At 46.0% G+C, this 17,195-nt stretch overlaps 2 protein-coding genes across 5 annotated transcripts in view; both read right to left on the bottom strand.

Annotated features, from left to right (window-relative positions):
* Nucleotides 1–17,195, bottom strand: part of ZNF586 (zinc finger protein 586) — a 78,675-nt gene that overhangs the window by 14,803 nt on the left and 46,677 nt on the right. The gene's annotated exons all lie outside the window — the stretch shown is intronic.
* On the bottom strand, nt 4,544–7,497 carry LOC123570393 (zinc finger protein 587B-like). The gene has a single exon (XM_074024978.1). The coding sequence runs from the start codon at nt 6,886–6,888 to the stop codon at nt 5,884–5,886; it is 1,005 nt and encodes a 334-aa protein (XP_073881079.1). The 5' UTR covers nt 6,889–7,497; the 3' UTR covers nt 4,544–5,883.

Genomic DNA, 17,195 nt, shown 5'->3' with positions numbered 1-17,195 from the left:
TAGCATTTGTAAACTGTCATGGTGCTGGTGGGATTGTCTTTTAGCATGCTAATTCATTAGAATGAGCATATAATGAGCAATGAGGGTAACTAGAGTTCATGTTCATTGCCATCGTAGTTTTACTGCTTTCAGCTGGTTTCTTTATTGCATCCTGCTTTCAGCAGATCCTGTTTCATCATGAGCAGGGTCATGACCAGTGCTTAGAAAACAAGTCCTGATGATCTATGTCACTATGAGGATCACTATGTCAATATGTTTCTTAATCCACATGCTAAGGTGTACTCAATTTCCTTATCACATTGACATCTGTCTCAAAGGAAGAGCAACTTAACCAATGCCACTGTGGTACACATCAGCGGCTACAACTTTCACAATTACTGCACAGGTAAAAAAAGGCCATCTGAATGACAACATAAACACAGCATCTGAGCTCCAAAATTTCATCTACTTACAAGAAAGTGGTTATTATTTTCCAGTGATTGCAGGAATAGTTTCACATTGGGAACTGGGATTATCTCAGAATAAATGTTTTTATTTTATTTTTATTTTTTGAAACAGGGTCTCACTGTGTTGCCCAGGCTGGAGTGCAGTGGTGTGATCTCAGTTCACTGTAACCTCTGCCTCCCAGGTTCAAGTGATTCTCCTGTCTCAGCCTCCAGAGTGAGTAGCTGGGATTAAAAGCATGTGCCATCACCCCTGGCTAAGTTTTGTATTTTTAGTACAGATGGGGATTCACCATGTTGGCCAGGTTGGTCTCAAACTCCTGACCTCAAGTGAACCGCCCACCTGGGCCTCCCAAAGTGCTGGGATTACATGTGTGAGCCACCGCGCCTAGCCTCAGAATCAATTACAGATGCGGTGGCTCATAGTTTAGGCCTGTAATCCCAGTACTTTGGGAGGCCAAGGCAGGCAGATCACTTGAGGCCAGGAGTTTGAGATGAACCTAACACGGTGAAACCCCATCTCTACTAAAAATTCAAAAAACAGCCGGGCATGGTGGCTCACACATGTAATCCCAGCTACGTGGGAGGCTGAGGTGGGAGAATTGCTTGAACCTGGGAGGTGGAGGTTGCAATCAGCCAAAATCACACCACTGCACTCCAATCTGGTCAACAGAGTCTTTAAAAAAAAAAAAAAAAAGTAAGCAGCAACTCAAATATCCATAAATGGATGAATGAATGAATGAATATACAATGACATTTCATGGCAGACTATACTTCTCAGCAATATAAAACAAATGAACAACTCATATATCTACATTGACATCAAAATAAGCATGATGCAGGAGAGCACCCAGGGAATATAAGAGGAAACACTTTATTACATCAGTCAGAAAATTCCAGAAAATGGAAAGTTCTCTATTATATAGCAAAGTAAATCAATGGTTGTTTGGAAAGCAGAGAGAAAAACTTTATAAAGGCTCCAGGTAAATACAAAGGTGATAGATTAGATAAATTCATTATTGTGACTCTGATGATAGTTTCATGGGATTATAAGAAAATTCAAGACTTATCCTACAACTCAAATATGCATATTTTATTGGATGTCATTTATATCTTTATTTTTGAGACAAGGTCTCACTCTGTTGCCCAGGCTGAACTGCAGCATTGGAATCTTGGTTCACTGTAACCTCTGCCTCCCAGGCTCAAGCAATCCTCCCATGTAGCTAGGACTAAGGTACATGACACCATGCCTGGCTATTTTTCCTAGAGACAAGGTTTTGCCATGTTCCCCATGCTGGTCTCAACTTCCTGGGCTCAAGGAATCTGTCTCCCTCAGCCTCCCATAGTGCTGGGAATACAGGCATGAGCCATGACGCTCGGCCTATACCTTATTACAGCTTTTATCATATAAGAGAAAAATACAGATTTGCCACTATTTTTGGTGACAGGTTTGGCAATTCTATATTGACGCTACCAATTCTTCTCATGCCCTAAGTGGGGAAACTAGCCTCCATAGAAGCAAATATTGATGTAACAAGAAGGTTATTTCTACCTGATTAAACTGGATCAGGCTGGTCACAAAGCTACATCACTGAACTGAGTTCTTTTTCCCTATCCTGTTCCTCCTGTTAATACAAGAGTTACTTTAAGGTGACCAGCCCAAAAGGTCACATGAATCCACAAAACCTTTAGATTATTTCCTCTGATCAAAGCTTAGCTACCAACATTCATCATTATGGAAGTCCTGAGAGAATTTCTGTATCTGCTTATCCATCACAGACATAGTGACTGCATAACTGTGGACACTCCTTTAAAAGCCATACATTTCAGCCGAACACAGTGGCCCACACCTGTAATCCCAGCACTTTGGAAGGCAGAGGTGAGCAGATCACCTGAGCTCAATAGTTGAATTTGAGACCAGCCTGTGTAACATGGTGAAACTCATCTCTACTAAAAATACAAAACATTAGCTGGGTGTGGTGGCACGCACCTGTCATTCTAGCTACTTGGGTGACTAAGGTGAGAGAATCGCTTGAACCCAGAAGGCAGAGGTTGCAGTGAGCCAAGATTGCGGAACTGCACTCCAGTCTGGGTGACAGAGTGAGACTGTATCTCAAAAAAAAAAAAAGGTGCATTTCAAAAACTTTGTTGCTGTCCCCTCTGCTGACTATAAATGCAGTAACTAAGTAACCATAAAATTATAATTTCACCCTGTAACCTTACAACCTGTGATGTTGCCCTATAGATTTCTGGATATCAGGGCACATGTGTGCCTTGTAAGATCTGCTGAACAGAGTTCCTTCAACAGTATTGAGCACAATGCAATATACCTCATAAGATAAAATTTTGTCGTGTTAAAAAAAAATCACCAATCTTTCAGTGTGGTATTGACATTAAAATAAAAAAACCACCAGAGGTTGTTATATAAAAACTGTCCTGTACCCAGCTGACCTATGAACCCACAATCTGTAGTATCCATGCTACAGATAAAAGACCACAAAGCCCTGAAGTCGTCCTTTGGAGGCCTTGGGCAGCTATGCAAAAAGGCCACAAGTGGAGAAAGCTACATTCTGCATTCATGCAGTCCCCTGAGCCACATAGTTTAGCTATGCTGTCCTTCAAGGTAGCAGGACCCAGGCCAGAGTGCAGTGGCGTGATCTCGGCTCGCTTCAACCTCCACCTCCCAGGGTTCAAGCAATTCTCCTGCCTCAGTCTCCTGAGTAGCTGGGACTACAGGTGTGCCACAATGCCTGGTTAATTTTTGTATTTTTCGAAGAGACAGGGTTTTCCCATATTGCCCAGGCTGGTCTCGAACTCCTGACCTTGTGATCCACCCACCTTGGCCTCCCAAAGTGCTGGGATTATGGGCATGAGCTACCGTGCTCAACCGAAATAGTCTATCTTTTCAAGTCAGTACAAGAGTCCTATGGGACAAAAATGGGGAAGGTCCGTGGTGTAACTTAACAGAAAGAAATGAAAAAGCAAGAAGTGCTGAGGCTACTCAACAAATCCTTCTGTGACTAGATCAGGAATTAAAAATTAAAGAAATAAAAAAGCCCCAGCATGCTGACTCACACCATGCCTATAATACCAACACTTTGGGAAGCCAGGCAGAAGGATCACTCAAGATCAGCAGTTTGAGACCAGCCTGTGCAACACAGCAAAACCCTGTCTCTACAAAAAATATAAATTTAAAAACTTTGAAAAAAAGGCTGGGAGCAGTGACTCACACCTGTAATCCCAGCACTTTGGGAGGCGGAGGTGGACAGATGGCGAGGTTAGGAGTTCAAGATCAGCCTAACCAACATAGTGAAACCCCGTCTCTACTAAAAATACAAAAATTAGCTGGGCGTGGTGGTGGGTGCCTGTAATCCCAGTTACTCAGGACGCTGAGACAGGAGAATCACTTGAACCTGGGAGGCAGAGGTTGCAGTGAGCCGGGATCACACCACTGCACTCCAGCCTGGGTGACAGTGAGACTTTGTCTCAAAAACAAACAAACAAACAAAAAAACTTAAAAATTCCTCGTGAATGGGATACAATACAATTCCTCGTGAATGGGTACTTCCAGAATACGAAATAGGTGAATGATGCAATGTGGGCACCTACCAAGTAGCTGAGGTGTAATGGCTTTTGCCAGAGAAGTGGCAGTCACATAAATCTAGCAAGGTAACAGGGCATACTAAAAAATATAGTACAGATGCCACATGCCTGGAGTTTTTTCAATCTGGGCACATGGCACCCTCAAAGGATCTCCTCTCATGTTACACAGAAAAGCATAATTGGCAGAGCACTGGCTCAAACCTAGAATCTCAGCACTTTGGGAAGCGGAGGTGTACAGATTGCTTGACCTCAGGAGTTCAATTCTGGCCTGGGAAACACGGTAAAACCCCATCTCTACTAATACAAGAAAATAGCCAGGCATGGTGGTGCACGCCTGTGGACCCAGCTACATGGAGACTAAGATTGGAGGATCACTTGAGCCTAGGGGGCGGAGGATGCAGTGAGCTATGATTGCAGCACTGCACTCCAGCATGGGTGATGGAGTGAGACCCTCTCCAAAAAAATGAAAAAATAACATTCCCTATACATCTACAGTGTTTTTCTCATCTCAGTGTTTTAGGATCCAATGAGAAGGCACAATGCTTTTTTGCAAACATTACACTCAAAAGGCATTTCCATAGTGACAGCTCTCCTGTGAGTTATGAAGCCAGACTTCTGGATAAATGTCCTATATTTGTCACACTAGTAAGGCCTTCATTCAGTGTTAAATATAATCCTGAAGGAATACAGAGGTGTGGCTACAAAACTGCTGAATTTATTTTACTTGTAAGGACTCTTCTCTAGTGTGAACTCTCCAACGTCCAAGGAGAGCAGACCTTCGGGTAAACATTTTCCACATTTGCTGCAATCACAGGATCTTACTCAGGTGTGTGCTCTCCTGTATTTACTGAGACTGGACTCACTGCACTCACAAGGCCTTTCTTTCATGAACTCTCTGATGGTAACGAAGTGAAGAGCTTTTTCTAAATTTTTTTTCACATTCACTACACCCGTAAGGCTTTTCTCCAGTGTGAACTCTCCTGTGTTTAGTGAGACTGGAGCTTTCAGCAAAAGATTTCCCACATTCACTGCACTCATAAGGCTTCTGACCAGTGTGAACTCTCTTATGAACATGGAATGTAGAGCTGTGGGTAAATGACTTCCCGCAATCATTGCATTCATAAGGCCTTTCTCCAGTGTGAACCCTCTGGTGTGCAATGAGTTGGTACTTGTGCCTAAAAAATTTCTGACAAGCCTCACACGCATAGGGCTTTTCTCCACCGTGAATTCTCTGGTGTGCAAGGAGGTGAGACTTCCTCTTAAATAATGTTCCATATTCCCTACACACAGAAGGCCTTTTTCTAATATGACCAAGCTTGTGTTGAATGAGGTTACTCTTGTGATTAAAACACCTCCCACATTCCCACACTTACAAGGTCTTTCGGTGAACTCGCTGATGACTCCTAAGGTGCCCTTTTTCATTGTAAGATTTCCCACATTCTCCACACTCATAAGGTCTTTCTCCAGTGTGAATGCGCTGATGGCTCCTGAGGTGCCCCTTTGAAATATAAGATTTCCCACATTCTCCACACTGGTAAGGTCTTACTTCAGCGTGAATGCGCTGATGGTAAGCAAGGCTGCGCTTCTGACTAAAAGATTTCTCACATTCTCCACACTCGTAAGGTCTCTCTCCAGTGTGAAGGCGTTGATGGTTCCTAAGGTTCTGGTTTGAACTAAGAGATTTCAAACATTCTCCACACTCAAAATGTCTTTCTTCAGCGTGAACTGGTTGATGACGTCTAAGATATACTTCTAAGCTAAAGTATTTCCCACATTATTCACACCCATAAGGTTTTTCTCCAGTGTGAAATCGCTGATGTTGAATGAGTCTGCTCTTTCAACTAAAAGATTTCCCACATTCTCCACATTCATAAAGTCTTATTCCAGTGTGAACTCTCTGATTACTGAAGCTAATACATTTGCTAAAGGACTTCCCACATTCTCCACATTCATAATGTTTTTCAGCGTGAACTCTCTGATGATTACTGAAGCTATCATATTTGCTAAAGGATTTCCCACATTCTCTACATTCATAAGGTCTTTTTCTAGTGCGAACTCTCTGATGATTATTGAAGCTAACATATTTGCTAAAGGATTTCCCACATTCTACACACTCATAATGTTTTTCTTCAGTGTGAACTCTCTGATGATTACTGAAGCTATCATATTTGCTAAAGGATTGCCCACATTCTCCACATTCATAAGGTCTTTTTCTAGTGTGAACACTCTGATGATTACTGAAACTAACATATTTGCTAAAGGATTTCCCACATTCTCCACACTCATAATGTTTTTTTTCAGTGTGAACTTTCTGATGATTACTGAAGCTATCATATTTGCTAAAGGATTTCCCACATAAGGGAGACACAAACTCGGTTTTACTGTTTGACTTCTCCCCAGTGTGAATGGCCTCCTGTTGAAGCAATACTGAAATGGGCAAAAAGTCCTTCCCACTCTGACTGAAGACAGATGACTCCCCTGACACATGGAACTTATACCTCTTCACAAACAACGCTTCCTCAACACTGCCTCTGAAGGGTTTCTCTCCAATGTACTCATTGTGGTGTTGATGAAAGTTTCCACTGTCATACAATTTGTTCCCCCAGGCCTCACAGCTGTGCAGTTTCTGCTTGGGATATGTTCCCTGATGATCTCCCACGTGCAGAATGTCTCCTAAGATAGGGCCACACATCTCACAGGGGTGGACCTTCTTAAGAGACACACCTGCCATAGGAATCCTGACCTGAGTCTCTCTTTGTATATAAATACTCTGCTTAGAAGGTGCCTCATCTTCCACTCCACACCAACAACCTGAAAGCAAGAAAATGCTGGTGAAGTGCATGTTAACTCTGCTGGGAAGGCACAGACCACCCACAAGTGTATCTGACAAACTGAGGAATTACTCCAAGGAAATACTTGGAGGAACAGAACGTTGGCTTCAGGTGGAACATGGTGCTATTTATTATTACTGGACTCTAAAGGTCACAGAATGTAGGAGGCCTCATGACGTAAAGGACACAACCAGGTATGTAACACAGGGAGTAAAGGCAGGGTCTACAATTCCTGCATCTGCAAACCACTCATCTGCAGAACTTTACGTCCTCATGACATGTGAGTGCTATAGAGAGGGATTTGTCCAGGCCAAGGAAAACGAGCACAACACAGCAGCTACTGCTGGAGGACAGTTTGTAACAAAGTATATATATTTGCTAACACAAATCTCTATGTGAATACTGGAGAACACTGTACATGGCGACTTAAGTAAAACAGATGAGATTTGGGGTCCAGAGATGTGAAGATTAGACAGGAGAATGGATATTAGGGTACGAGTTCATGTACAAGTAGGTCAAGCATTAAAAAAAGAGTAGAAGTGATAAGGTAGACAAGTGACAAGTGTGATGCTCTCAAGAATGAGGAAGAAAAGACGAATTATGTGTGCCTACTTCTCTTGCCACAGAAATACTACTAAAATAGAATACATTGCTGGTATGCTTTCAATAAAGCCCTGACTCCATGACCTCCTCCAGGATAACACTTTTTTTTTTTTTGAGACGGAGTCTCGCTCTGTCACCCAGGCTGGAGTGCAGTGATGCTATCTGGGCTCACCACAACCTCTGCATCCCTGGTTCAAGCAATTCTCTGCCTCAGCCTCCCAAGTAGCTGGGATTACAGGCACGTGCCATCACGCTCGACTAATTTTTGTACTTTTAGTAGAGACAGGGTTTCACCATCTTGGCCAGGCTGGTCTTGAACTCCTGACCTCATGATCCACCTGCCTGGGCCTCCCAAAGTGCTGGGATTACAGGCGTGAACCACCGTCCCCAGCCCAGGGTGCCAGTCCTGAGGGACTCATTCCTTCTGAGCCCATTATGCTGAGGCTGAATTCATTTGCATCTTCTGCAGCATGGAGGACTGTGCATCCCACCACAATGATGATCAAATACATGGGAAATGAATAACGTACAAACTAAGGGAAAGACAGAACAAGGGAACAGCCAGCATTGTCTCAGAACAATTCAGCCCATGAAAGCCCACAAGAGAAAAAAACTGAGTATTGCAAGGAGAATTTCTAAAGAAGGTCTTACAAGAACAGCCTCTGGTCTATGTAGGCAGTGATGTAGTCTGTGAAGGCAATTCCCACCACAGGAAGGCATAAGAAAATAGCAGCTAGAGAAAGGAAGTAGACTCTGGGTACACAGGAACCTGAAATCTGGACAAGGACACCCAAACATCCACAGGACTAACAAGGTGGGCTTCTGACTATGAATCCCTCCCTGGGAGCCTGCAGTAAAGCAGGGAGGGATTCATAGTCAGAATCCCTTTCTTGGCTGCTCCAAGAAAGGAGCAGGGCAGTATGGACACCTCAGTTCTACCAACCAAGAACCTACCCACAGAACTGAAGCAGGAAGCTGTGTCCATGCTCCTGACATGAGAAAGTCTTGCCAATGGGGAAAGAGGGGGGAAAGCAGAGACTAGCTCGGGTCACAGGGTAATTGTGAGCAACTTACCCAGGGAGGATATAAGTGCCAGGTTCTCCAGGGTCACATCACGGTACAGGCATCTCTGAGCCTCACTAAGGAGATTCCATTCCTCCCGGGTAAATTTCACAGCCACGTCTTCAAAAGTCACTGTGCCCTGTTATGATGTTGACAGATGGAACTACAAACGGCCCCTATGCTGAGGTACCACAATCCCTCTCTCCCACACATCTACTCTTGCACGTCCTCCTCAAGGTCCTCAAACATAGGAGAAACTACGCCCACTGGTCATGGGGTACAGCCACCAACAATAATTAGTTGAACAGATAGGTATCTGTGCAGTGGCTGTGACGTAAGCGTCCACCCCCTCCTGACAGGCACTTCCCCCAGTATGGCCAAGGTCACGGAGAGCCCAAAGTGGCACCTTCAGCACATCAGACATACCCTCTCTGAGTCCATCCCCAGCTCACTGCCACACACCACTGGCCTCTCTCTGGCCTTTAAACAACTTAAAGTATCTTTTTTTGCTTCTTTGTTTGAGACGGAGTCTCGCTCTGCCGCCAGGCTGGAGTGCAGTGGCACGATCTTGGCTCACTGCAACCTCTGCCTCCTGGGTTCCAGCGATTCTTCTGCCTCAGCCTCCTAAGTAGCTGGGACTACATAGGTGCTCGCCATCACTTCTGGCTAATTTTTGTATTTTTAGTAGAGACGAGGTTTCATCATGTTGGCCAGGATGGTCTTGATGTCTTAACCTCGTGATCCATCTGCCTCAGCCTCCCAAAGTACTGGGATCACAGGCGTGAGCCACTGCGCCCGGACACAATTTAAAGTATCTTTTTTTTTTGTTTTTTGTTTTTGTTTGTTTTTTGAGACGGAGTCTCACTCTGTCGCCCAGGCTGGAGTGCGGTGGCGTGATCTCGGCTCACTGCAAGCTCCGCCTCCCAGGTTCAGCCATTCTCCTGCCTCAGCCTCCCAAGTAGCTGGGACTATAGGCGCCCACCACGCCCAGTTAATTTTTTGTATTTTTAGTAGAGACGGGGTTTCACCGTGTTAGCCAGGATGGTCTCGATCTCCTGACCTCGTGATCCGCCCGTCTCGGCCTCCCAAAGTGCTGGGATTACAGGCATGAGCCACCGCACCCGGCCTTTTTTTTTCTTTTCTTTTCTTTTTTTTTGAGATGGAGTCTTGCTCTGTTGCCCAGGTGGGAGTGCAACGGCACGATCTAGGCTCACAGCAACCTCTGCCTCCTGGGTTCTCCTGAGGATTCTCCTGCCTCAGCCTCCTGAACAGCTGGGATTACAGGCGTGCACCACCACATGCGGCTAATTCTTGTATTTTTAGTAGAGATAGGATTTCATCATGTTACCCAGGCTGGTCTCGAAATCCTGACTTTGTGATCCACCCACCTCAGCTTCCAAAAGTGCTGGGACTACAGGAGTGAGGCACAATGCCCGGCCAACTTAAAATATCTTAATTCCGCCGGGCGCGGTGGCTCAAGCCTGTAATCCCGGCACTTTGGGAGGCCGAGACGGGCGGATCACGAGGTCAGGAGATCGAGACCATCCTGGCTACTACGATGAAACCCTGTCTCTACTAAAAAATACAAAAAACTAGCCGGGCGAGGTGGCGGGCGCCTGTAGTCCCAGCTACTTGGGAGGCTGAGACAGGAGAACGGCGTGAACCCGGGAGGCGGAGCTTGCAGTGAGCTAAGATCAGGTCACTGCACTCCAGCCTGGGCGACAGAGCGAGACTCCGTCTCAAAAAAAAAAAAAAAAAAAAAAAAAAAATCTTAATTCCCTCCTTTGTCTTCTACTAGTGTTGGTTGAAATCTCCCCCTAGTGTTACAATGTTGGTAAAAGAAATGACATCTGATATTCTACAGATGTCATCAAGATCAGTTTCCAAATCAAATGTATGGAGCCAGGCGCAGTGGCTCACACCTGTCATTCCAGAGCGTTGGGAGGCTGAGCCACGTGGATCGCCTGAGGTCAGGAGTTTGAGAGCAGCCTGGCCAACATACTGAAACCGTGTCTCTACTAAAAATACAAAAAACTAGGCCAGTCACAGTGGCTCTCACCTGTAATCCCAGCGCTTTGGGAGGCCGAGGCGGGCGGATCACGAGGTCAAGAGATGGAGACCATCCTGCCTAACATGGTGAAACCCTGTCTCTACTAAAAATACAAAAAATTAGCTGGGCGTGGTGGCGGGTCCCTGTAGTCCCAGCTACTCAGGAGGCTGAGGCAGGAGAACGGTGTGGACCTGGGAGGCGGAGCTTGCTGTGAGCCGAAATCACACTACTGCACTCCAGCCTGGGCGACAGAGTGAGACTCCGTCTCAAAAAATAATACTAAAACAACAAAACAAAACAAAACAAAACTAGCTGAGCATGGTGGTGGGCGCCTGTGATCCCAGCTACTCGGAAGGCTGAGGCAGGAGAATTGCTTGAACCTGTAAGGTGGAGGTTGCAGTGATCCAAGATCATACCATTGCACTCCAGCCTGGGCAACAAGGGCAATACACTGTCTCAAAAATAATAATAATAATAATAAAAACATCAGATATATTAACAGCCTGATAAGAGGGACACCACTCACTACAGAGAGTCACATGGGGGTTGCATTGTGGATAAGAGAGAGCAACCACAGCATGGAAGCTTTGTAAAGATGAAGAGTTTAACAGCCTGATTCCCTCAGGAGGATGCCACTGACTTATTTGAATAACTCTGGATATAGAAATGGAATTGAAACTCACTACAAAGTATAACAGGAACTTTGCCTGGTCCCATTGATGGAAAGGTTTCAGAGGCTAGGATACATTACTTTGGTTTTCTTGAGACAGAGTCTCACTCTGTCACCCAGGCTGGAATGCAGTGGTGCAATCTCGGCCCACTGCAACCTCTGCCTCCTGGGTTCAAGCAATTCTCCTGCCTCAGCTCCTGAGTAGCTGGGATTACAGGTGTGTACCACCACGCCTGTTTAATTTTTGTATTTTTAGTATAGATGGCGTTTCACCATATCGGGCAGGCTAGTTTCAAGCTCCTAACGTCAAATGATCCACCCGTCTCGGCCCCCTAAAGTGCTGGGATTATAGGTATACACAGGAGCCACTGCGCCCGTTCAGATAGATTACTTAAGACAGTGAAGTGGTCAGTCATGGTGTCTCATACCTGCTATGCCAGCACTGTGGGAGGCCGAAGTGGAAGGACTGTTTGATCCCAGGAGTTCAAGAATAGCCTGGACAACATGGCAAGACCCTGTTTCTAATACCTACATGAGAGAAAAAATTTTAAATATATAAAAAGAGAGTTGGCCGGGCACGGTGGCTCACGCCTGTAATCCCAGCACTTTGGGAGGCCGAGGCGGGCGGATCACAAGGTCAGGAGATCGAGACCACGGTGAAACCCCGTCTCTACTAAAAATACAAAAAATTAGCCGGGCGCGGTTGTGGGCACCTGTAGTCCCAGCTACTCGGGAGGCTGAGGCAGGAGAATGGCGTGAACCCGGGAGGTGGAGCTTGCAGTGAGCCGAGATCGCGCCACTGCACTCCAGCCTGGGCAACAGAGCGAGACTCCGTCTAAAAAAAAAAAAAAAAAAAAAAAACAAAAAACAAACAAACAAAAAAAGAGAGTTAAGTGGGAAAGAAACTTGCACTCAGGTCATTTGTGGTCGTACCAATATCACCAGGCATGCAGGTGGCAAATCACATTGGGCCTTCATTTTTGGCCTTACACCACATCATGGTTGACACTATCCAGAGTGTGTATGACCCATTCAAACCAATCCACTATTACCACAGAATTGCAATTCTATTGGATCCTAAAAGGAGTGGTGGTCTCAAGTAATTCTACGAAGGCCTCCTTGCACGGTTCCACAGCAACACAGAACCATGTGTGGCTTCAGCTATTCGTGACCCTATTCCACTTCTGTGCTTCACTTGCCAATCCCTCGACAATGATGACCTTTCCCTCAATTCCTCCTGTACTTCTGCCTGCATCTCATGTCTATTATCTCCATGGAAGTCCGCACCATGACGAGCTATGCCGTCTGATACACCCGACATTGTCACTTACCTCCCTCTCCTGTGTGAATGCATAACACAGGTTATGAATGACAATCATGTCACCCAAGGACCCAGGCAAAACATCCAGTCCTCATCCTCCAACCATTCCTTTCTGGCCCCCTGAAACATTTACTACCTTATTCTGAAGTGTGCCCTCCAAAACGAGACCCGTGGCTAACTCACCTTAGCCCACACATTAGCTATCATATACCGGATGTCTCCAATATCAATTATTTCCCAGATATCCCAACCTATGTGAATAAGCATCTCAGACTCTTAGCATGGTGAAAACAACCCTCCTTATATCCGCAAAGAATATTATGCCTAATCTCAACTTGCTCATCTCAGCTGATACAGCTTCTATCACTGCTGTTGCTAAGACCAAAAACCCTAGGGTCGTCGGGCACAGTGGCTCAAGCCTGTAATCCCAGCACTGTGGAAGGATGAGGTGGGTGGATCACCTGAGGTCAGGAGTTCAAGACCAGCCTGACCAATATAGTGAAACCCCATCTCTACTAAAATTACAAAAATTAGCCAGGCGTGATGGCATATGCCTGTAGTCCTCGCTACCCAGGAGGCTGAGGCAGGAGAAGTGTTTGAACCCAGGAGGCACAGGTTACAGTAAGCAGAGATCGCGCCACTGTACTCCAGCCTGGTGACAGAGGGAGACTCCATCTGAAAAAAACAAAAAACAAAAAAAACCCCAGCGTCATACCTGAAACCCTCTTGCATGTCCTTACCGACCACATTACAAAATCTAGCTACTCCTTTACCAAACGTAAATCACAATTCAACATCAGTGAGGTCACACCGGAGAAAGGCCTTATGAGTGCAGGGAGTGTGGGAAATCATTTAGATACAGATCACACCTCACTGAACATCCGGGACTTCACAATGGGGAAAGACCTTACAATTGTAAGGTCCTGACCTTGTGATCTGCCCGCTTCCGCCTCCCAAAGTTCTGGGATTACAGGTGTGAGCCACCGCAGCCAGCCAAAAAAAAAAGTCGGGGCACAGTGGCTCACACCTCCAACCCCAGCACTCTGGGCTGAGGTGAGAGGATCACGAGGTTAAGAGCTCCAGACTATCCTAGCCAACATGGTGAAACCCCGTCTCTACTAAAAATACAAAAATTAGTTGGGCATGGTGGTGCAGGCCTGTAATACCAGCTACTGGGGAGGCTGAGGCAGGAGAATCGTTTGAACCCGGAAGGCCCAAGTTGCAGTGAGCCAAGATTGCACCACTGCAATCCAGCCTGGGTGACAGAACGAGACTCCGTCTCAAAGCGAAGTCTCTTAAGACCAAGGAGAGCCAGGTGCGCTGGCTCATGCCTGTAATTCCAGCACTTTGGGAGGCCGAGGCGGGCAGATCACAAGGTCAGGAGATCGAGACCATCCTGGCTAACACGGTGAAACCCCGTCTCTACTAAAAATACAAAAAACTAGCCGGGCATGGTGGCGGGCGCCTGTAGTCCCAACCCCTCGGGAGGCTGAGGCAGGAGAATGGCATGAACCTGGGGGGCAGAGTTTGCAGTGAGCCGAGATTGCGCCACTGCGCTCCAGCCTGGGCGACAGAGCGAGACTCCGTCTCAAAAAGTAATAATAATAATAATAATTATTATTATAATTATTATATTATATATATATATAATTATTATTATTATTATTTCCCACATTCCCTACAATTGTAAGGTCTTTCCCCAGTGTGAAGTCTCTGGTGTTCAGTGAGGTGGGATCTGTATCTAAATGATTTCCCACACTCCCTGCACTCATAAGGCCTTTCTCCGGTGTGACCTCACTGATGTTGAATGAGGTTATTCTTTTGACCAAAAGATTTTCCACATTCTCCACACTCATAAGGCCTTTCTCCAGTGTGAACACGTTGATGGTTAATAAGGCTGCCCTTCTGACTGAGGTACCGCAATCCACCTCTCCCACACACCCATCCTTGCCCATCCTCCTCCCAAGGTCCCCAGCACAGTTGAAACTGTGTCTGCTGGTGCCTTTGTCTCTTCATGGGCTCCCTGGTCAATTGCCATCAGCAATAAACAGTAAGGGGACAAATAGGTATCCATGCTGAGGTCCGGACATAAAAAGGTCCACCCCCTTCTGAAAAGCGATATCCAAGCTCAGGGAAAGCCCAGGGCAGCTGCCTGAGCCCATCGGACAAACTCGCTCTCTAAGTATATATCATTCTTTATACTGCACAGACACATGCCCATGGCCACCCCCACCTGAGTTTTCCCTACCATCAGCCCCTCTCTGGCATCCCCACAAGTAAAAGTTTGTATTTTGGGGTTTTTGAGACATAGTCTAGCTCTGTCACCCAGGCTGGAGTGCAGTGGCGCGATGTTGGCTCACTGCAGCCTCTGCCTCCCAGGTTCAAGTGATTCTCAAACCTCAGCCTCCTGAGTAGCCGGGACTACAGCCGCGCACCACTACATCTGGTTCATTTTCTTATTTTTTTACTAGAGACAAGGTTTCACCATGTTGGCCAGGCTGGTCTTTAACTCCTGGCCTCAAGTGGTCTACCCGCCTTGGCCTCCCAAAGTGCTGAGGTTACAGGTGTGGGCCACCGTGCCCAGCCCCCACAAATAAAATTATTTTGTAAGATGAAGAGGGCATAATGGTCCATGATTCCCTTGGAAATATGCAATGGTTTGTTTCCATAACTCTGCTGGTAGGGATGGAATTGAAACCCACTACAAAGTATAACAACCTGGGACCTGAAGGGGGTCTGCCCCTCCACACCTGTGGGTATTTCTCACAAGGTGGAGACAAGAGACTGATAAAAGAAATAAGACACAGAGACAAAGTATAGAGGAAGAAAAGTGGGCCCAGGGGACTGGCGCTCAGGAAGTGAGGACATGCACCGGAACTGGTCTCTGAGTTCCCTCGGTATTTATTGATCACGATCACTAGCTCTACTATATCGGCGAGAGGGATGTGTCAGGACTATAGGGTAATGGTGGGGAGAGGGTCAGCAGGAAAACGTGAGCAAAGGACTGTGTGTCATAAATAAGTTTAAGGACAGGTGCTGTGTCTGGATGTGTACGTAGGCCAGATTTATGTCTGACTTTACACAAACATCTCAGTGTAGTAAACAGCAGTACTGCTGCCAGCATGTCTCACCTCCAGCCATAAGGTGGCTTTCTCCTATCTCCATAAATAGAATATACGAGTGGGTTTTACACCGAGACATTCCATTCCCAGGGATGAGCAGGAGACACATGCCTTCCTCTTATCTCAACTGCAAAGAGGCCTTCCTTGTTGGGGTCCGTGCCGGGGGTGGTGGAGAATGAAAGAACACACAAAAGACAAAGACACACAGAGAACATGGCGGCCGCGCTCAGAGCCTCCGCCTCACTTTATTTATACTCCATAAACCCCACATCAGCAGAAAGAATGCAATGCAAAACAAACTTTCTTTTCCCAGATGTAACCTTCTACTCAGTTCTTTGTTTCTATGCTCTTCCTTATCTGCCCGCCTTCTTGGCGCCTACGGGAGTTCATTAAAAGTTCAATTGGAGATACTGTCCTTGAGCCCTATCTATTCTCAGCATACTGTTTTCAAAGGCCCCTGCATTCCTCTTTCACTAATCCTCCTCAGCACAGACCCTTTATGGGTGTCGGGCTGGGGGATAGTAAGATGTTTCCCTTCCCATGAAGTCATATCTCAGACTGTCTCAGTGGGGGGAAACCTTGGACAATACCTAGGCTTTCTTGGGCAGATGTCCCTGCGGCCTTCCACAGTGCATTGTGTCCCTGGGTACTTGAGACTGGAGAATGGCGATGACTTTTACCAAGCATACTGCCTGCAAACACATTTTTACCAAGGCACATCCTGCACAGCCCTAAATTCAATACAGCACATTTCTGCGAGCACAGGGTTGGGGTTAGGGTTACAGATTAACAGCATCTCAAGGCAGAAGAATTTTTCTTAGTACAGATCTAAATGGAGTTTCTTATGTCTTCCTTTTTCTACATAGACACAGTAACAGTCTGATCTCTCTCTTTCTTTCCCCCACAGGAACCCTGCCTCATCGCCTTGATAAAAAAGGGTAGTTAGGCTAGGATACATTATCCAAGAGAGCAAAGTGGGAATGAGATTTGTACTCACACCTTTTAAGGTTGTCCCACTGTCACAAGGTGTCAAAGTGACACATCATATTGGGCCTTCAATTCTGGCCTTATACCAAAATGTGGATAAATATCTAGAGTATGCTTGACAAATACAAATAGGATCCAATATTAACACAGAATTTCCACGGTATCCAAGAGTAGTGGTAATCCCAAATCATCCTGTGAATGTCTCCCTGAGTGACTCCATAGCCACACAGAACCACATGTGGCTTCAGATATCCACGGCCCTATCCCACTTCTGTGCTGCACAAGCTGAGACCTCAGCTGTAGCAACCCTCCTCTGTCCACCTAATGCCGTTTAAAGCCCAGCCCCTGGATTTGTGAACCAAACCAAATCTACTATCACAGATGAGCATATTTTTCACTGCCCATATGCACCAGGCTGAATGAAACTCCCCAGGCACTCCCAAAGTCCTCTAAAAACGTTTGTGAGTCCAGACAGTGATAAATAGTTACAACTTTGGCACCAA

The sequence above is a fragment of the Macaca fascicularis genome, chromosome 19, assembly GCF_037993035.2.
Source record: "Macaca fascicularis isolate 582-1 chromosome 19, T2T-MFA8v1.1".
NCBI lineage: Eukaryota > Metazoa > Chordata > Mammalia > Primates > Cercopithecidae > Macaca > Macaca fascicularis.
This window is presented reverse-complemented; position numbering and strand designations above follow the sequence as displayed.